At 45.6% G+C, this 20,921-nt stretch overlaps 2 protein-coding genes across 3 annotated transcripts in view; both read right to left on the bottom strand.

Moving 5' to 3' along the window:
- Positions 1-273: 273 nt before the first annotated feature.
- On the bottom strand, positions 274-4,457 carry LOC142577761 (Na(+)/dicarboxylate cotransporter 3-like). Its single transcript, XM_075687215.1, has 3 exons — positions 4,196-4,457; positions 2,866-2,984; positions 274-1,903 (listed from the first exon to the last, which is right to left on the bottom strand). Exons 1-3 carry the CDS (start codon positions 4,406-4,408, stop codon positions 511-513), a joined length of 1,725 nt encoding a protein of 574 aa, XP_075543330.1. The 5' UTR covers positions 4,409-4,457; the 3' UTR covers positions 274-510.
- An 11,051-nt stretch (positions 4,458-15,508) lies between these two features.
- Positions 15,509-20,921, bottom strand: part of LOC142579177 (WD repeat-containing protein 17-like) — a 62,055-nt gene continuing 56,642 nt past the window's right edge. For both annotated transcript variants that reach the window (XM_075689141.1, XM_075689143.1), the window contains 2 exons: positions 18,951-19,116; positions 15,509-15,684 (listed from right to left, as the gene is read on the bottom strand). In XM_075689141.1, coding sequence (XP_075545256.1) covers positions 15,565-15,684; positions 18,951-19,116 — 286 coding nt within the window. In that variant the 3' untranslated portion in view covers positions 15,509-15,564. The remainder of the gene's footprint in view (positions 15,685-18,950; positions 19,117-20,921) is intronic.

Genomic DNA, 20,921 nt, shown 5'->3' with positions numbered 1-20,921 from the left:
GTTGTAAGATCATTAAAGACGAATACGAAAGGGAAAAGACCACAGACAGGGTGAGCCTTTACGTCTTTGTTCTTGTCAGTGTACTGATAACACATTCCTCGTACATACAGGAGTGCTGTGCCGAAGTCGCGCACCTGAGCAAACGAAGGGCGAGCTGAACGTCACGCGAGTCCTAAATATATATATATATATATATATATATATATATATATATATATATATATATATATATATATAAAATGCTGCAGGCAGTACTCCTGCGGATGCAGGAGCTTCGCGCACGAAAGAAACACACAAGGAGCCGGCGCGTGAAACGCGCAGCAGCAGACACACGTGGCAACTCACATGAACACCGAGAAAGAAAGAAAATAAACGCAGCGTATGCTATTTACAGTGGATAATCAGTCCCGAACATAGAAATAATACGAAAAAACGACCGTTATCGCGAAAACACGGAGGAAGCTGGAAACAAAGACGAGCCTATGTGTTGAGAGCCCACGCGCGTCGGACCTAGACTTCCGGCGCCGTCTGGTTCCGCTTGGTAAGCGGCCCGATGGCCTCCTTGAGATAGAGGTAGTCCCAGCACCACGTGTTGTACGCCAGCAGCACGATCAGCGCGCAGCCGACCTTCATGGCGATGCCTGGCAGGACGAACTCGTTCTCGAGCAGGTCTCCGTAGTCGGTGACGTACTCGCTCACGGGCGTCGCAGTGGACGCCATGAAGCCGAAGTAGCAGCTGAAGGTGAACGGCATGAGCAGGTACAGCGGGTGCACCTTGAGCGCGTCCGAAATGTGGCAGATGAGCGGCGCGAAGATCACGATGTTGTTCAGCGAGTTGTTGATCTCCGCCAGCAGCAGGGCGACGAACGCGACCAGCAGCTGCAGGTGGAAGGCCGACGTGATCGCGTGGTGCGGCAGCAGCCAGTCGAAGGACTGCTGCAGGTTGTAGTGCGCGGTGAGCTTGGCCACACACACACCGGCGCCCATGGTGATGACGAAGGCCCACGAGATCTTCATGACGGCGTGTTGCGCCGTCTCGCCGTGGAAGCGACGTCGCGACCGGCCACGCCCATAGTGGTAGAGACTGGGCACCGCGTGCAGGACAAAAGCCAAGAAGAAGATGCACGCCGTCTCGTTAAAGGTGGACTCCGCGGCCTCGATATTCAGCGCTTCGGCGTAGTGGTGCGAGCCGACGATGGCCGCGGCCATGCAAAGGAAGGTGATGATGGTCGCCATCTCGGTGAAGCTGACTGCTCCCAGCTCGGCAAAGTGCCGGTAGATGATGTCCTCGAAGGCCCGCTTGGAGATGTGGTCACTGGACACCACGTCGCTCGCGTAGCACACGGACAGCACGAACCACAGCAGGAACGAGCAGAGCACCGTCAGGGGCAGGTGGCACTGAACCCACTGGTAGATGGTGATGCGGCGGTAGTTGTACATCTGCTCCAGGAAGGCCTTGACGAACAGGTTGCCGCCGCAGCCGACCACGGAGCCCATGCTTCCCAGCACGGCAGAGTACGATATGCCGATGAGCAGGCCCTTCTTGACGGTGAAGAACTCGCTCAGGATGCGTATCACGTCCGGCATGACGACGCCGCCTTCGATGAGGTAGCGGGCCTCCATGATGGGCGTGCCGATGCCCGCAGTGCGGCGCACGTAGCGCGTGCGCAGCTCGAGCAGGTGGAACAGCCGGTTGTCCTGGATGTGCTGCAGCGCCTCCATGGCGATGGGCAGCACGATGGCCGCGGTGCGCACGGCGTTGGTCCACATCGAAACCAGTATGGTGGTGATGACGAAGCCGCCGATGATGAAGCCCGACTTGCCGCCGAACACCAGCAGCGACGTCAGGATGACTCGTTTGTGCAGGTTCGTCGCTTCGACTCCGTGCACGATGAGGGCGTACCTGAAAGGAGAGGGGCCGGTATTAATTGCCTGTGTGTGTGTGTAAACCTGCTTACAAAACGCCCTTTGAATAAATGGCGGAACTAGGAATAGTTAATCGCCTTTCCCCCTGTAGACTGAGACCTCTCATCTTTGCAATAATTTCAGTTAGGAAAAAAAAAAAACCAGGAAGAACCCGATACGAGCCCATAAACATTGCGCACGTGATGCACGGAAACTTGCAGATGAAACTTTTATTATACTCTGGTTATTTTTAACTTTGTTATTACAAGTCTTGTGAAAGGCGCTCAAATAATTATTTTCTTGTTGATACAACTCAACTTACTGTAAAAGGGAACCAACTTGAACATAACGTATCGATATCAACGCCACGTATTTCTTGCTGAATTATTTAAAGCTGAATATTCTTATTTACTAAGAAAACAAAATTAAGGAGTTGGTTTTAGTAAGTTGCGTAAATCATATACTGCAGCATGTTTTTGGACAGCAATTACCCTAATCACGTCTGCCAACTTTTTCAATTACACATGTGTGATCTTGTGGGGCAAAACACAAAGCGGCAAGCGAACATAGTCTGCGTGTTGAGCTCTTGTAGACGCCAGTCCTTTCAATATCAGCATTACAAAACTTCCACGGAGAAGAGCAGTGGCGTAGCAAGGGGGGGGGGGGGGGCGTGGGCCCCGGGTGCAAGGGGCCAGTAGGAGGGGGGGGGGGGTGTCATATATGTCTGAAGACACCCGGAAATTGTCGATATCCGCGCCTTCCTCGACTACACCCAGGGGGGGGGGGGGTGTGACAGAAGACTTATGGTCCCTGGGTGCCAGACGACCTAGCTACACCACTGGAGAAGAGGCTACAAGAGTGCACTCATATAGACTGAATCAGCGTATATGATAGGAACGCGGCTGAGGGTGCTGAACGAAGTAAATGTGATCCAATTCACAGAAGACAAGCGGTACGTACCCGACATACAGCAGCATCGTTTCGGAGGTGTAATACTCCAGAAGCTCGGAAGTTGAGTAATTGAGAAACGCTGGGGCCAGAATTATCGGGAGGAACGACACGATGGCTGGTGGGATGGACTGTGGCAAAAGAAGCGGAAAAAAAATAATTAGAAGAAGCAAGTTTATGATGCTCTAGGGCCGAACAACTTTCCGAAGTTCGGCTTGTATAGAAGTTTTTCTTGCCTTATATACTGTCCGGTGTGCTACCCGCACATCGATTTGCAGCGCCCTCAGTAGTACCTCTTATGCTAGCACAACCCGACTATCTGACTTGCTACTGCAGCTAGATTGCAGACTTCTCGCACCAGGCGCTGACCAATCGTCATGGTGAACATGCTATAGCGAACATATTAAGGAAAACGGCGGGCAATGAAGATTGGCTCCGATTACTTTTGTTACATGTCGTTGAGACAGCGCCGTTGCACGCGAACGAATGAAATCCCAGAAATTCACACAGGAAAGCAAATAAAATATTTTTCCATCGCACGCGTAATTCACAATTTTATGCGGAACAAAATTTGGTGCCGCCATTAGTCTCCGGACTTTAGCTCGCGGGTGTACATTTACTACCGCGAAGGATACCTTCCTGTGTGACAAGCACGTGATCCCTATGGCTTTGGACTCGTATTCACAAAACTTCAGGCACGTAACTGCTTTCCACACTTAGTCATTGCAGAGTCGGATGCATCGTTAACATGGCGATCGCTATCATGACTTACTGATACTCAAACGCTGGCTATAGTGACAACGCTCTTACGCAAGAGAGAAAGAATATGAAATTTAATTACAAGGGTAGCTTAGTGGGTCTAAGCAGGAGTCATGATCAGTGGTGAGGATCATGAACGAAATAAATAAAAGTACACACTCGTAACCTGCCGGTCAAGCCATCGGCACGAAATTCCATAGATGCATAAAAATTAGCGCGCACACGTAAACAGGGAGTCAGGCATACACGACACGACAGCACTGTTTTTCGTGCCTCAAAGATGCACCAACAAGCACTAGTGTTTAACCCATTAAAGTTTGTAGTTTGCAGGGTATCCGCATACCGACAATATCAGTTTGCAGGGTATCCTTTTTGCCTCTAATGAGGTAACGCCAAGTCACTTGCGTTTCTGTTTAACAATCGCGAGACCGGGAGAAATGTTTGTTAATATATGGTCCCCTGATGGTCATTTACACTGCAGTACAGCGAGTCGTTTTTCGCAGTTCCAGCAAATGGGCTACTGTGAAAACGGTACGCGTGCCGTAACCTTCGATTCGGCAGATGCGATGCTATAGGCGTGTACCTGGAATAGCCAGAGCAAGACTACGTAGAGGACGATGAAAGCGCAGTGGCTGTCGGCCGAGCGTTGCCACAGCAGCGGCGTCAGGCAGACCGGGATGAAGTACATGGCGAAGGCGCGCACGTAGAAGCCGATGGTCATGAAGCGGTCGGGCAGTCTGTGCCGCACCAGGTCCGTCAACGAGAGGTCCTCCGGACTCGCGATGTGCTCTATCATGGTTCTGCTTCTCGGCCGCCACTGAAGTTCCCGGACACGTGAATCTGGGAAGGGTGTTGCACCTGCGTGAGCGTGGGACACATGTGCGTCAGCTATTACAGCGAAGCTGTCAAGAGCGCGTTGTAACGCTTTTCATGCGGCGCGACCTCCGTGATGAAAGGCCGAAAGTGTCGTGCGGAGGCGTGGTCGGTATCGAATGTCCGTCAAACTGCCAGCAACGTGTAGCCTGCCTCGAAGCAGCCGTATGCGATCAGAGCGTGAGGACGCGCACCTATTGCATGGGTGCCACACGGCGCACTTTCATTCGCGATCGAGCTCGATCGGGATTGAATTTCTCAGTCGCGATTGTCTCATTTGCGCAAGCTGTGGGAGGGAGCCAATCAAGGTCAAGGATTTCGATCCGGATCGGGCTCGATCGCGATCGAAAGTGCCCGTGTGACGTCGGTGTAAGGAAGTCGGGAACGCATGCAGCACTACCAGGCCGTCGTAGTATGCACTGTACCTCGCCTAGCTCGCCCTACTTACTCGCCCCAGCTTGATGTGCTTCTACGATGCATTGTACATAACGGAGAAGGCAGAAGGCTCGGATATTGTGAGGAATTTGAAAAGGCTTGAAAATAAAGTGAAGCGCTAGCGAAGTCTTGGGTAGATATCGGAGAGTGTAAAGAGACCACTGGGACTTCCGAAAAGTTTGAGAACTTTCTCATGCAGCTTCACTGCCTTTGGCGAACATTGTTTAACTGCGCGAATAAACGGACCACAGAGACAGCATGGGACAAGGACGGGCGCAGACTTGCAACTCTCTGTGGTCCGTTTATTCGCGCAGTTAAACAATGTTCGCTAATTTGTACCAACTCGCCCACAACAAGTTCTTCTAAACTTCACTGCATTTGATGTACGAGTTGCTTGGATTGGCGTACATCTGCGAATTCTCGATGGTATAAAGGTTATTCGTGTGTGTGGTTTTACCAAAGAAGCTAGCAAACCAGTAGATAAACGCGCAAGAAACGACGATCAAACTGTCATCCGAGCAAGCATCTGGCGCTTGGCAATCAGAACAAACATCTCGAAGCTTCTACAGCGGTGTAAGATCCTTGTGAAACTGCATATCAACCCAAGTAGTCATTTTTTTTTTGTCGAGGAATGCTTACGCCGATGCAGCTGCGTTTGTAAGAGGATGCTTTAGCTTGGGGAAGATGCCATGTTCTCTATTGAAAAAAGGTGTAAAACTTCAGAAATACTCTCATTGCAAGACAACTGAACAAACTTGCACGCAATATCTTATTTTCTAAAAAAAAGGGTCCAGTTTTAACCATAGTATAATCGCAGAATCCATGCAAATATTCCACAAAATTGACGAAAATTTTGAATGTCCAGAAAATTGCGTAACATTACACTATACATAACACTACCTAAATTAACCTAACCTAGTACCATAATAATTCCACCAAACAAAAAAAATAATGTATCGCAGTTCTTAAAACATCAATGCTGTTATAAGTGACGTAGGGGTCTTCGTTGGTTTCTGCTTCGCGCAAATTTAGATTTCTGTATATGGAGAGAGAAAGGGAATGGAGGCCGAAGGTAGGAGAAGTAGAAGGAAGGCGAGGTTCCACTGTCAGAGAAATAGAATGCTCAGAGGTCAAGTATGAAACCAAGCATTCCAGTTCAGACGACCTAAATAGTATAAGTGCCCGGCATTCTATAGACTCAATAACACAAGTGCTGCGAATCTCAATTTTATACGCAGGACAAACAGCTAGTTCAACGCTGACCCTAAGATAACGCTGACCCTCGTACTCTCATAACTTGGCAAGGCGCAACAATGCTTAGGACCGCTGGCAGCGAGGCTGAATAACTTGTGCCACTTACAGACCACGTTGAACCACTGGTTTTTCATGCTACGCCACTGGCCTTTTAATAACCGCAGTGGTCGCTAAGTGGTACAGCATTCACCTCGTACGTGGGAGGTACTGGATTCAAATCCCGATGCCGCCGGAAACCCACCAGTTTTTCTAATAGTTAGAAATGTTTGCCGGCCTGATGCTCGACTACTCGAGGGAGTTCACGTCTCGAAAGAAAGCCCTATAGAGATTTCTGGGGGCCCATTATATTCAATTTATTGTAACCCTCCTGTACTGCTATCTTTCGTTTTGTTTTCATACCACCTACTCCTCTCTGTAATGCCTCGGCTATGATAAAAATTTAATGATATGAAATGATCGATAAGGTAAACAGCGCGAGTACGGACGTACTCAAGAAGAAAAAAAAACAGCAACCGAGAAGGTTTCCTTGCTGAAGCAAATCACGGTGAAAAGATGTGGTTGACCTTGGGGCCTGTGTAGCAATTTAGGCGGCTGGGTTTGTTTCTTAGCAAGATGGACAATTAAAAGTCGTTATAACGAAGGACGCTCACACGGTAAACATGATCCTTTCAGATAAACTTGTCAAACTTTTCCTTTCCGACATACTCTGGGAGGGCGTGTGAAACCTGTTTTGGTTGTCTGTGCAAGCCATCTTTCGGCTTGTTCTGCATCATATATATATAGAGAGAAGGGAGCAAGGAAAGGCAGGGAAGTTAACTAGACCTTGTCCAGTTTGCTACCCTCCACGTGGGGAGGGGAATTGGCGGAGTAGAAGAGAAAGAGAAAGAAAGGAGACGGGAGTCTTGATCGCACTTTCGCATGCCCTGAGCCAGGTGCAGGATATCTAAAGTCGGGCACTCAAGTCTGTGGCCCTTAGGTACTGTAGAAGAGCTACAATGGCTTTCTGGGTTGATGAGTATTGAGGCCAGGCTCCTAGACCGTTGCTTTTGCAAATGCCCTATCGTACAGTTTATTCAAGACACACCGGAGAGTCTGCATTCTATAGCACTGTCGAGTGCCACTGAGGTCAAAAGACGTTGACGTTGACGAAGATTCGCGCTAATTCTTTCTTGCCGACCTGCGAGAATCCGCAACATATGAAACAGAAGTGTTCGATAGCTTACCTCACAGTGATAACGCCGCGTGTGTGCTGCCGTGATAGTTGTAGAAGCCAAACGTAGAACTTGGACATTAGCCGTCAATTAGGAACGTCCTCGGGTGCTGCTGCGTGCCGTGCCTCGCACCTTGAGCTGCGCGTTCTTCTTCTTCTTCTTCTTTTATTCGTTTGCTACTGTCTGAAATGCTTTACGCTAGGGATGACAATGATGATTCCAGACATTGGCTCATACCCACAGACCACAAAGAGACATCGGCCGAGAGCCACGAGAAATGAGTGCTGGTGTAATATGAATGCTGACTGTTAAAGAAAGTATATTATTATTATTATTATTATTATTATTATTATTATTATTATTATTATTATTATTATTATTATTATTATTATTATTATTATTATTATTATTATTATTATTATTATTATTATTATTATTATTATTTAGGTTATTTATTTGACGTTTTTAATGCAAATCGAAATTTTATAGTAAGTGCACTTTTTATTCTTGTTTGTTGATGTATACAGGGTGTCCCTACTATCATGTACCAATATTTAAAATATGCAAATCCCACCTACCTGGACCTATGTAATGGACCACCTGGACCACCTGGACCACGGTAATGTTGTTTGAATTCCACCTACTTACATAATTGATCTTCGATTCCGATTACGCACCTCAGTCGTATATAGCATGCATGCTCGAGGGGGAAACAATCTGTAATAAAGAGTAACTGCCACTTAGATGCCAATTTGCCACCAGTAAAATAAAAATTGCCGATGAATTACGATACTCCCTAATGCGAAATTTGAGCGCAGCTGTATAGGTGTTTTCATTTCCCGATATATTGGCTGGCGCTGACAATCTGTCTCGTGCGGCACGTTGCAAACGGAGCGAAGTGTGGTGCCATTGCCTCGCCAATCACGACACGTAGGCGCGATTCACAGCAGCCGCCACAGACAAACTCCACTCATACAGTGCTTTGTTCCATACAGACGACGCGCGCTACTCTGGCTCCATCTCGTAGCCATCGTACCCGCAAAGCCCGTCGTCCGCCTTCCGCCTCATGGTCCCGCTGCATCCTCCTCTTGCGCTTTCCTCCTCGCGTTCTCTTCGCTATCCCCGTCTTTCATCTCCCGCTGTCGCTCCGCCTTCCCTCTCATCTTTCACTGTGTTAGTTCGATTGGTTACGACGTAGGACGCCGACACTCGCCGCAGGAACTGGCGCTTAAGATCTGCGCTTATAAAATAAGTGGGGCCTACGCATATAGCCTAATGAGATTTGGCCCCTCACGTTAAACATGTTTGTTTCAAAAGCTAGAAGAAATTATGTACCTTTAAGTACTTGTTTCTGATTCGCTATCTTTTTATACCTGTTTCTTTTTAGAAAATGCCGCCCTACGTACTTCGTGAATAACAGCATCGCAACGTTTCAAAAAGAAATAAACAGCATTCATGAAAAATTTGCAAGGCTGTTTTGGTATGAAACGAACAATGCATAACAAAAGTGAATACAATTTGGTAGCCTGTACATTTTTTGAGGGGATGGGGGTGGAGGGGGGGGGGGTTAGTTGTTAGTAAGAACACTAAGGCGCCTCACCAATCGTGCTTACGGATATTAATTTCATCGTTCTGTACGACGCCTATAGACACTAGTCTGGAGATAATATAAATAATACTGGCCTTATAAATATAGAAAGAAGGGAAATTATTAAAGGCAGCGACGTAAGCCAGGTTCGCGCTCGTTTGGCTGCTGAGCAGAGAAAATATAACAGATATGAAGACAAAAAGCGGAGACAAAAACGTAAATGAATGCACGAGTGTACTCGGCTGCCCCCCCCCCCCCCCCCCCTCCGCCCCCATCCCCGTTAGAAGGGGTCGCACAATCCATTTGTCTTGTATATTCGGCAGCAGTGCCCCCAATAACCGTCCGCGTAGATGACGATCGAGGCCGAGGTCCTCAATTATTTTGTACCGCGAGTAGTCGGTCGTACCGCTGCAGCCGAGGCTATAGAACAGAGAGAAGCGCTTTGGCCTTCAAAGAAAGTGAAGTGACAGGTGGGGTATGTCGTATAGCCGCTTCGCTACGACAAGACCAGCCCGCGGCAGTGTCTGTCCTAAATGAAAAGGCATTTGTGAACGCTAACATGGCGACAATAGGGGCGAGTTTTGGATGGTAGTACAACTAACAGGATAGGTTAACAAGAAGCTGTAGCTCGGGGGTAGCTGCGATCTCTCTATTCTACCCGCAGAAATGATTTCATGAGACAATCATCATCCTCTTCCTCCTCATCATCATCAGCCCATTTTATGTCCACTGCAGGACGAAGGCCTCTCCCTGCGATCTCCAATTACCCCTGTTCTGCGCCAACCGATTCCAACTAGCGCCCGCGAATTACCTGATTTCATCGCCCCACCTAGTTTTCTGCCGTCCTCGACTGCGCTTCCCTTCTCTTGGTACGCATTCTGTAACCCTAATGGTCCAACTGTTATCGAACCTGCGCATTACATGACCTGCCCAGCTCCATTTTTTTCTCTTATTGTCAATTAGAATATCGGCTATACCCCCCTGATCCAAAACGCTCTCTTTGTCTCTTAACGTTACGCCTAGATTCTTCGTTCCATCGCTCTTTGCGCGGTCCTTAACTTGTTCTCAAGCTTTGGTCTCCAAGTTTCTGCCCCATATGTCAGCACCGGTAAAATTCACTGATTGTACACCGTCCTTTTCAATAATAATGATAAGCTTCCAGTCAGGAGCTGACAATGCCTGCCATATGCGCTCCAACCCATTTTTATTCTTCTGTGAATTTCCTTCTCATGATCAGGGTTCCCTGCGATTAATTGACCTAGGCAAACATACTCCTTCTCAGACTCTAGAGGCTGACTGGCAATCCCTAACTCTTGTTCCCTTGTTCGGCTATTGATCATTATATTTGTCTTCTCCATATTAATCTTCAACCTCACTCTTACATCTGTTGAGGGCCTCAATCATTTGTTGTAACTCGTCTGCAGTGTTGCTGAATAGAACAATGTCATCTGCAAACCAAATGTTTCTGAGATGTTCGCCGTCGATCCTTACTCCTAAGCCTTCTCAGTTTAATAGCTTGAATACTCCTTCCAAGCACGCAGTGAACAGCATTGGAGGGATTGTGTCTCCTTGTCTGACCCCTTTCTCTATAGGTATCTTCCTACTGTTCTTGTGTAAAATTAAGGTAGCTGTGTAATCTCAATAGATATTTTCCAATATATTTGCGTAAGCGGTCTGTTACGTAATTGATTACGTAATGCCTCTATGACTGCTGGCATCTCTACTGAATCAAGTGCCTTTTAGTAATCTATAAAAACCATATAGAGAGGCTGATTGTACTCTACGGATTTCTCGATTACCTGATTGATGATATGGATGTGATCCATTGCAGAGTATCCGTTCCTGAAACATGCCTGTTCCCTTGGGTGACTAAAGGCAAGTGTTTCCCTTATTCTATTGCAAATTATCTTGTTGAATATTTTATAAAATACTGGGAGTAAACTAATGAGCCTATTTTTTCAATTCTTTAATGTCTCCATTTTTGTGGATTAGCATAATGTTTGCATTCTTCCAGTTTTCTGGGACCCTTGAAGTCGATAAACACTTCGTATAGAGAGCCGCTAGTTTTTCAAGTATTATGTCTCCTCCATCTTTGATTAAATCGGCTGTTATTCCCTTTTCTCCTGCTGCTTTTCCCCGTTTTATGTCTTGCAAGGCCCTTCTGACCTCATCGCTAGTTATAGGAGCAGTCTCTGCAACCTGTTCATTATTGTTTCGAATGGATGTATCGTAGCTCCTCTGGGTACTGTACAAGTCGGTATAGAATTCTTCGGCTACTTTTACTATATCTCCGAGATTGCTGATGATATTACCCTGCTTAGCTTTCAGTGCATGCATCTTGGTTTGTCCTATGCCAAGTTTCTTTCTCACCGATTTCAGGCTGCGTCCCTTTTTCACGGCTTCTCCAGTCTTTTCCACGTTATAGTTTCGAATATCCCTTATTTTCGCCTTGTTGATCAGTTTTGACAATTCCGCTAATTCCATCTGATCTCCTCAGTTGGACTGTTTCATTCTTTTTCGTTTCTTTATTAGGTCCTTCGTTGCTTGGGAGAGCTTGCCTATTGGTTGCCTTGGTACGTTGCCTCCCACTTCAAGCGCTGCTCCTGAAGCCAGCCTAGTTACGGTTCCATTCATTACCTCTGTGTCATCCTCATCTAAGGCTGCATATTCGTTTGCAAGTACCAGCATGGATTTGTCTGCTTTTACTCTTACCGCCTCTATAACCCTTACTGCCTTATAGGTTGACCTCTTTCGTCTTGACCAATTTTACTGTTTTTCTCTACAAATTTAGGTGAATCCCAGCCCTCACCAACCTATGATCACTGCACTTTACCGTACCTGACACTTCTACATCCTGCACTATGCTGGGATCGGCAGAAAGTATGAAATTAATTTCATTTCTTGTTTCATCATTAGGACATTTCCAGGTCTACTTTCTGTTGCTACGCTTCCTGAAAAAGGTGGTCATTATTCGCAGCTTATTCATTTCTGCGAATTCTACCAACATCTCTCCTCTAGCGTTCCTAGAATCGACGCCGTAGTTGCCAATTGCTTGTTCATCAGCAGGATTTTTCCCCACTTTTGCATTGAAGCCACCCATTACTACAGTATACTGAGTTTGCACGTTTCTCATCGCTAATTCGACATCTTCATAAAACTGATCTACTACATCATCATCGCGACTGGATGTTGGAGCGTAGGCTTGTACTACCTTTAATCTATACCTCTTGTTAAGTTTGATTACTACTACTGCTACCCTCTCATTAATGCTGTAGAATTCGTCAATGTTGCCCGCTATGTCCTTATTGATTAGGAATCCTACCCCGTGTTGCTTCTTATCTGGGAGACTGCTATAGCAGAGGACATGGCCATTAGTCAGCACTGTATAAACCTCACCAGTTCTTTTAATCTCACTAAGGCCAGTGATATCCCAAACAATGTCGGATAGTTCTTCAAAGAGTTCTGCTAAGCTAGCTTCACTCAAGAGAGTTCAGGTGTTATAAGTTGTCAAGGTCAGTTTCCATTGGCGGCCTCTTCTGTTCCAGATATTCTTAGCACCCTCTGCTGTTTTTCAGGTCTGATCGCCTCCTTGGTCAGGTGCTCCGCAGCTGCTGAGGACTGAGGGCCATTGGTTGATGGAATGAGTCATTTGGAAGGGAGAGGCCGAATACTGCACCAGGGAGACCAATTCCTGTTCTGGTGAGGGAGTGCCTTTTGTTGAAGCTTAGTGGGTCTTCCTAATTTGGTTGTAGCTGGATTAGTACAGCCCCACTCACTCTCGGCAGCTTTTGCTGGTGTCACGCGCCACTCGAAGCTTGGAGATGTAGTGCGCTGTAGGAGGTGAAATTCGAGCTCATCATCGTCAAATTAAAGAAAAAAGAGTTTTCATACGAGGATTCGAAGTTCCGACTAAGGCAACCGAGCATCCGACATAACTCAGTCAGATAACCCCGTAGGCGGCGAGGCTTCCTTATCGCGGAAAAGTCCAGCCCAGAGGGCCTTACATGCCTAAGAGATCCCTTGATTTATCCTCCATCGAGTTCCTGAGAACGCAAAGGGAAATACGAAATAACGAATAAGTGCAAATGTAGACGAACGGTATGGTCACAAATACGCCTGTTCTGACGTGATGAAAATCTGAGTTCGCACTACAAGTGGCCTCGCTACGTCCTTGAGGCAATCACTAGACCGATTTGAATTAGACTTAGTGCATTTGGAGGAGAAAGGTACATTTTAGCAACGAAAAATCATAATTTGTATTTAGGACCTGCAATTTTTGGCAAAGACGGCCGAAAGTAGGTAAGCCCTGAAACAGCATATATCCTCTCAAGCTGGCAAATTGATATACGACTTTCCAGTTTATGTGTAACTAGTAAAATGCTTAGGAGGTTTTTGCAAAAGTTCCACTCACAAATTAGGGATATAATTCAGAGCAGTGTATAATATACAACAACCTTACCCGCTTTAGAGGGCATTATTAGTTGCAGTTTACAGAATTGCGATTTAGTTTTTCGTTGCTGAGTTAGTTGTAAGACAGATACTCGACTTTTATAAAATTGTGCACTTTTTAAGAATAAAAAAAATTGAATGCATTAATGAAAATTGAATTGTACAAGCGCTTCAATTTTGTCTTTAAATGTAACAAGCGTCAGAATTGGTGCAGTGGTTGCCAAGAAAAATTATTTCTGCGTTCTCATGCATTTGCATAGCAGCTCTCGAGCTCAGGTGAGCTCAGGTGGCTCAGGTGAGCTTCATATGGCGTGCAAATTAGCAACGTTGCGGGGCTACATACGTTCTCGACAAGGCGAGTGGCGCTTCACCTTGAAGCCAAGTATTTTAACTAGGCTCTTTCCGCATGCCGCTTCAGGGGCCGAGTAATGGATGCATAAAACCACGGGTACTCATTGTTTTTCTTGTTTACAGTTCACTTATACCATGCTAAATTGCAGGGCCAGCGTAAGAACACCAAATACAAAACATTGGTAAGTGCCTATACGCACTACGTCGTTATAGTGCAGCTGGACGTGGTCAAGCTGCATTTGTTTTGTTGCTTTTGACACAGTAAACTGGCCCTTTTTTGCGGCCAGAGGGCCCACTGGTGAGAATACTACACGTGTAAAATCTGAAAATATATCTCAATAATGTTTGTTCAATGTGAGAAACGCGAGGTTCACGGTTTCTGTAAATCGGCATGGGTGGGCATGGATTATTTAATGTTTTAATAAAAAGCGACCGTCACTGATCCACACACACACAAAAAGCCTGCTTTATAGAAATGAGGGAGAAGCGCGTTGCCAGCAGCGAGATCCGCAGTACACGGTTTTGCACCGCTTCGTTGACTGAAGGTACGCAGCTCCCATAGAGTCACGCTGTTTGAAAGAAAACGTAAGAGGGAACTAGCACTGTTACGTGAACAAGACAATGGGCGAGGTGATGCAACTGGGGCGATGGCAGAAACGACGCTGCAGGGGTGTGGGCGACAGCGCGCAACGGCGTGTTCTTGCGTCATACCGCGACGTACTTGTAGCACGCCGACTCTCTACCATTCAGTGGTGACCGAAACTACGTGCTCTAGTGATTCCCGCCGCTGCTGTGGACGGAAACCACAGAAAGTTTCACATTAAACCCAGCACAAAGGCACCCTTGAAAAATAAGCCCATATTTGCATTTAAAGGTAACAGCAATGCTACCAACAGTGAAAACTTTGACGTTATTGTTGTTATATTTCAACACTCTAGGTTACGCTGAAGAACAAAACTTAGTGAAGCAACTTAAGAGAGAACCGCGGCGCCAGATCTCTTGTTAGAGAAGGTGTAACGACATTGCCGCCTCAGTTACCATGCAAAGGGTTGCAAAATATTCACCGATTTATCTTATATTTAGACCTAGCGAAAAAAAAAAGAAAAACGCAAGATCAGTGCTAGTAACCCTTGTTTCAGGCAGCACCACGTAAATGTGACAATCCGCACTTTAAAGGTGATCGCGATAAAATTTTTAAGCTGTCTAGTCGATGACATAGGAGTCGATTTCTTACCGCACATGAATTTCAACATCACAGACACACTTTGCCGATCTTTGCCGATGTACCATCTTTACACACTTTACCGAAGCCACAGGTTCTCTAGTCAAAAGAAGAGGATGACAATCTCTATTATGCGCCTGCTTACGAACAGAGTGCGCAAACGAATCAAATGTTCCGGAGTGAAGACACGCTTCACTGTACATCTCCTTCAGCTAGAGGTGCCCGTCTGCATTGAGAACATTGAAAACCGTGTCTGTGATCAAAACCGAGTTCTCTTTTCAACTTCTGCAACGGTCTTTGTCAGGGTCTACATGCAGTGTTGTCAAAACAAACTGGAACTTTATCGTTGTAGCAACACCTCGTTAAGCGAAATTAAACTTCGTTGCAAGCTGAGCAAAGAGCAGAATCATATGAATTCTCGCCTATAGGCCACTGCCACTCGGAGTTGGAAAAACGTGCCACATGCTTATAGACAGGTGGTTCGTCGTTACGAAACTAAGCATGAGAGTAGCATACTAAGTAACAACATTAGTTTAATTTTTTTCAAACAACAATATCAGTGCAGAGAGTCAAAAAGGGACGATTCGATTGTACGCCCTAAATGGCGACAGGAGGTTGACCCTGGCCCACATGATGGCTTCGCTTAGCGATACACTCGTTCCACCGTCGTCCAGGTAGTATACAGGGCCCTGCAGGGAGATAAAATGAAGATAATAAAATCATGAACAAGAGACAATTCAAGACAGAGTTTCTGTTTACATTACAACCGCTTCTAAACGCTTTATAAGCGTAAGCTGAAGCATACTAAACTCCCGCTCGAGACAAATTAAAATTTTAATTGTTTAAATGCAGATGAAACGCAGAAATGCTCAGAAAGCAGCTGCCGAACTGATCCGATAAAAGTGGTTGCATTTAGCAGAGGAAACAAAATTGTACCAAATGTTGGATGCACAGTTCTAATTTATAGTCTCAAATGTTGCCGAATTAGAAAAGTAGCGTGAAGTTCGCAACGCCATAATTCTGTAACCCAACTACTTGCCGGAAATAGATATTAAGATACTGCAAACTGTACTACTTAGATTGTCCATAATCGACAAACACATTAGTTTACAGCCCAATTGAAGTCGCTCGTTGTTTACGAGAGCTTTGCTTAAGTTCTATTCACAATTAGTGGTATAATACAGAGCGGCTTATGATTCTTTTGTGCTTTAGTTGACCGAATTGATGCGGTTTAATTATTGGGACATCATTTTTTTTTCTGAGTTATACTTGAAAGCTTGATGTTTTATACATATAAAAATATTGTACATGTCAAAATGTTTGAAAAAAAAATAGCGCTTAAAAATGAATTATCTGCTGGATACAGAGTAACGTTTTCTTCTATATGTGAGAAAGTGAAATTAAAATTGGTTCAGTGAATGCAGAGTTAAAATCTTTTCATGTCTCTATATAAGTTGTCAACTTAAAGCCAAGGCGCACACAAACATACACACACTCAGATATATAAAGGAAGTTACTGCTCTAAAAAACGAGAATAAGCGGAAAGAACACACAAAACAACACGAGAGCAGTGTGTCCTCGTTTTTTGGAGCAGTTTTAACCTTCCTTCAAGAGTGAACCAAGTAACAAGCAAGATCGTCCCACTAGCACGCACTACGGTAGTGCGTGCAAATGCGAAAACTCGGGCGTTTTCAGTTTCTTTACACTTTTGGTGCTTCAGTTTCAGCTAGTATTTTGTGACATACCAAATTTAGACAGGATTTGCACATAACTGGAATGGAAACGCGCGCCATCATTGAAAGACTAAAGTTCTTTACTATGAAGCGTCCGCCATTCGGTGCCATGAAACTACAGACAACAAAGTTTCAAAATCATTTCCAGACATGCGTATGAAACTTGAGTAAACGAACGTGTGCGGGGAAATTCAAATCAGAAAGTCGAAATCGGAAGGTTAAACGAGGCGGGACATAACAATATGTGCGCTTTACTAGACTTGCAACCCCCCGTAACTATCTTCAATAAAATTTCATCAAATTTGTTTTTTGCATTCGGGTATGTTTTGTCCCGTTTAACTTTTCCGCGATAATATTGCATGCCTCGCCTTTCTGGAACGTCGGTCAGTAAATATATCACTCAAGTAATGACGAATACATACTGCTTCTTAGTTTATGAGCCGGGCACTGTGGTCTTACAGATGCAAAGTAATAAGTAAGACCATTATCCTGAATTTATGTCTGAAGCTCTCGTCTGTGTAAGAAAGGAATAAACTGCGTTTCAAGTTAAAAACAATATACAAGTACGCTATAACATCTGTGCGATCAGTCGCACATCATTCATGGCCCCAAAAGCAGTTGTAGGTGCCGTGTTTCCAATTTCCGCTTGAATTCACAGCTTTCAAGATATATCTTCGTAGCTGGCTTTCCCTAATTGCAGTGATAATCAGCAACGACTGAAGAACGACTTCCTAATTGCAGTAATAATTAGTTACAAGCGAAAAACGACTTCGACTTTACTTGGAAGAGCACTTCTGTCGGAAACATCGATCGTGCGGAAACCACATCCAAGGTTTGAACTTTAAGAGGGTCGATTTTCAACTTTAGCTCTGTGAAAAAAAAAAAAATCGAACGTTTACATTAAAGAGAAACAAAATGGCGACCAGGTTTTCGATCAGATTGCCTGCGAGGGTGGCTGTTTTAGAAGGCACGTATTTTGACGTTACACGAATGCATACCAATCCCAAAGATGTGCTTAAGCAAAACAAGTCAAGCTAAGTCGTCGAATGAGCTTGCTGCGTATCAATATAGTTGATTGGGAATACAAAATTATAAATAAGTGTTCATTAGCACAGATTTCTTTCACTGAATGTTCCGACAATCAGCACCCCGTTGTTCTGTGCAGAAAACTGAATTTCTGATTTGGACCCACTAGCAGCAGAATTTGTCGCGCTAAAAAGCCATTTGACGTAGCGAATTCCTTTAAAAAAAGAAACATTGAAAGTCTAAAGAAGCGAAAGACAAAGCCATTCCGGCTACTCAACGATACTGTGGCGCAGTAAGCTAGCTTAGAGAGATTTTGGTGCGTTGAAAAACTATGGCAGGTTAATCGGATTAACGCGCATTATGAGACGGGTTCTGCCTTAATTTCTGTGCCTCCTCTTACAGCGCGAAACGCAATATTTAGAAGGTAATTTTCTTCTTTTGCCTGAGTGGTCGTCGAATTGTTACGCTGATTTCGAGCATGCTTTTGCTGCTGCACTGAGTATTGCATTGCACATTTGCGAAAAAAAAAATGTTTTAGAAGTTACATTCGAGCAGTCAATGAATTGAAGAAGGCATTCGATACTTTGAAGGAACAAAATAGAAAGTAAAAGCTTAGCGTATAGAGATAAAGTATTCCTTCAAAATTCCGTTTTCGTTAATTTCGCGGTAATACGCTTATTATTAGAAGTAAAAATGAAGGTCTAAGCTTATTTATTTCAATTTTGCAATGAAACTGTAGCGCCGGTGCGTCACCGTGACTTCATAGATTTTCAATTATTTTTTTTTTCATATTTACGCCACTGCAGCTCAGTAAAAGTTCTTTTAGAATGAAATGTAGTCTACACGTTAAAAAAAAAGAATTAATGACGCTCCATCAGCCGCCGACAAAATCGGTAACGTTCGGGATAGCTGGCGCGGGGACTTTCATTTTCATTTCGCGTTTTTTCTGCGTTACCAGGCCTCTCACGGCAAGACTTTTTTTTTAATGTAGAATGGTTATTTACTAATACAGCCCAAGTTATTTTTCTCTTGTGTACATTTAGATGCTTTGTATCTTTGGTTCTTTAAATGCATTCGAAAAAAATGTATTCCAATTACTTGCGCCTTCGTTATCGTTCAAGCACGGCGAATACGTGCACTGCATCTCTAGAGTCTGTAACGGGCAAATTCGCATGTAGCAGGGCTGCGTGCGTTACCTGGATTGGCTTTCCGGTGAAGATCGAGCGTCGTTGGTCCGAATGCCTGGGCAGATGTGAACCAGCGACAAGGACCTCCCCAAAGTTTCCTTGCTCTGATAACTTGCATCCCAGTTTCTCAGCCAAACGCTCACTGTGAAATACTTGACTCTGCAGTACGCCATTCCTGCAAGATAAAAAGAAAATCTGACTTTACCGGTTCCTCCAGTTCTGGAGAAGTTTACTGGGAAGTCGTTTTAGCGCAAGCGGGCCAGGACGAGAAGACGTAAACATAGCATTGTCTTCTTGTCCTTGTGTTCGAGCGCTAAAACATTTCTTTTTTTTTTAAAGAACGTTTACCAACGTGACCAATACACAGCTGCACTAACTTACTGCAAGAGCAGTGTGCATCTCATCACGTACACCACCACAAACAAATTCTTTCGACAGTTTTCATTAGAAGTAGCGCGAGTCCTGTCGTATGTGTCCCTTTCGTCTTTGTCTTAACGCGCCTTTTATGAAAACTGTCGAGATGAACCAATTCGCCCAAACCATGGTATTCTCGCAATTTCTTTGCTTTGCGCACAATGTTGAGTTCGCCTGAAGAGTATACTGTTGAGACGAACACGAGATTGCTTGCAAAGCAAGAAAAAAAAGAAAACATTTTTTTTAAGGAGGCGTACGTAGTGAGAGCCATGCTTTTGTCGCAGTAAGTTAGTGCAGCTGTGTGTTGGTCACGTGGGTAAACTTTGCGGTGAGGCTCGACTCTCAGGCGTCCCCTGATGCTTTCCCTGCATGGCTCTTGTGCCTTCTGCAATCCGGCTTCTCCCCGTAGCTAAGCTCCGGCGGCGGTCGGCGTGGTTGCGGCATATTACGAGAGGTGGCTGGAGTGTTGCGCTGCTAACGCCACCTAACGGCGAGGCCAGCCCTGCACAACAGGGAGTAGGCTCTTCCGCTTTGGCTCGGACTCGGCAAGCGGCACGAACGTTCCGCGCGTGCACCGATCCATGCTTCTACGAGACCGTATCGCGAGGAATGAATACCGGAATTACATTAAATTATGGGGTTTTACGTGCCAAAACCACTTTCTGATTATGAGGCACGCCGTAGTGGAGGACTCCGGAAATTTCGACCCCCTGGGGTTCTTTAACGTGCACCTAAATCTAAGCACACGGGTGTTTTCGCATTTCGCCCCCATCGAAATGCGGCCGCCGTGGCCGGGATTCGATCCCGCGACCTCGTGCTCAGCAGCCCAACACCATAGCCACTGAGCAACCACGGCGGGTTGAACACCGGAATGGACGAACACGATCGTTCTACGGGCCACCGTTCGCATGACCGTACAGTCGCGATCAATTTGAAGGTGATCGCTCGAGCGGCGACCAAAACTAGGAGCAGCGCCACGTTACGTCATCACCGTCGGTCGAGAGGGAAACATCAGATATCTCCCCTCTCTCTCTTTTGGTGTTCCCTGAAAACTCGTCACTCCCGTCACCGTTCACGGCATAACCTGCGAATTCATTTCGATTGCGTTATGAGCCTTTGCACGGAGGCGTCATTGTTAGCCAAGATATGCATGAGGAAGCGACGCACACAGATCATTGCCATGAAAGGGAAACAAACGCAAGAATGTGGCGGGTTGGTCTTGGGGGTGATGGCTGCAGCCTGGAAGAGCATAAGAGGGGAAGAAGGCAGCGCAATATTTATCTTCGCAGTTTCGAAATCGGCCGCTATGCTGCTTGGAAGGCCCGCCGATCGATGCTCGCGCGATCACCTTCAAATTGATCGCGACTGTACATGCGAACGACCAGGCGTTGATGTCCAGCATGGCGTGAACGTATTCGATCGATATACAATCGCGATGAGTCGGACTACCTAAATTCGTCGCGTGCCCATCGGCATGCTCTGTGCACAGAAATTCGGCTAGCAGGTATTAATGTATGAAAGGTGCAATAAGCGCCCTTGAGATTGTTTGCACTACTGTGTCGCCGT

This window comes from Dermacentor variabilis, chromosome 4 (assembly GCF_050947875.1).
Source record: "Dermacentor variabilis isolate Ectoservices chromosome 4, ASM5094787v1, whole genome shotgun sequence".
NCBI lineage: Eukaryota > Metazoa > Arthropoda > Arachnida > Ixodida > Ixodidae > Dermacentor > Dermacentor variabilis.
Note: the sequence above shows the minus strand (reverse complement) of the source record. Positions and strands in the feature narration are given on the sequence as shown.

What these genes read in the sequence shown, in the direction of transcription:
- LOC142577761 (XM_075687215.1), bottom strand. Translation starts at nt 4,408, where the DNA reads ATGATAGAGCACATCGCGAGTCCGGAGGACCTCTCGTTGACGGACCTG. An exon ending in TCTTGCTCTGGCTATTCCAG is followed by an intron (nt 2,985 to 4,195) that starts GTACACGCCTAT and finishes CTTTTGCCACAG; the next exon opens with TCCATCCCACCAGCCATCGT. An exon ending in ACGATGCTGCTGTATGTCGG is followed by an intron (nt 1,904 to 2,865) that starts GTACGTACCGCT and finishes CTCTCCTTTCAG; the next exon opens with GTACGCCCTCATCGTGCACG.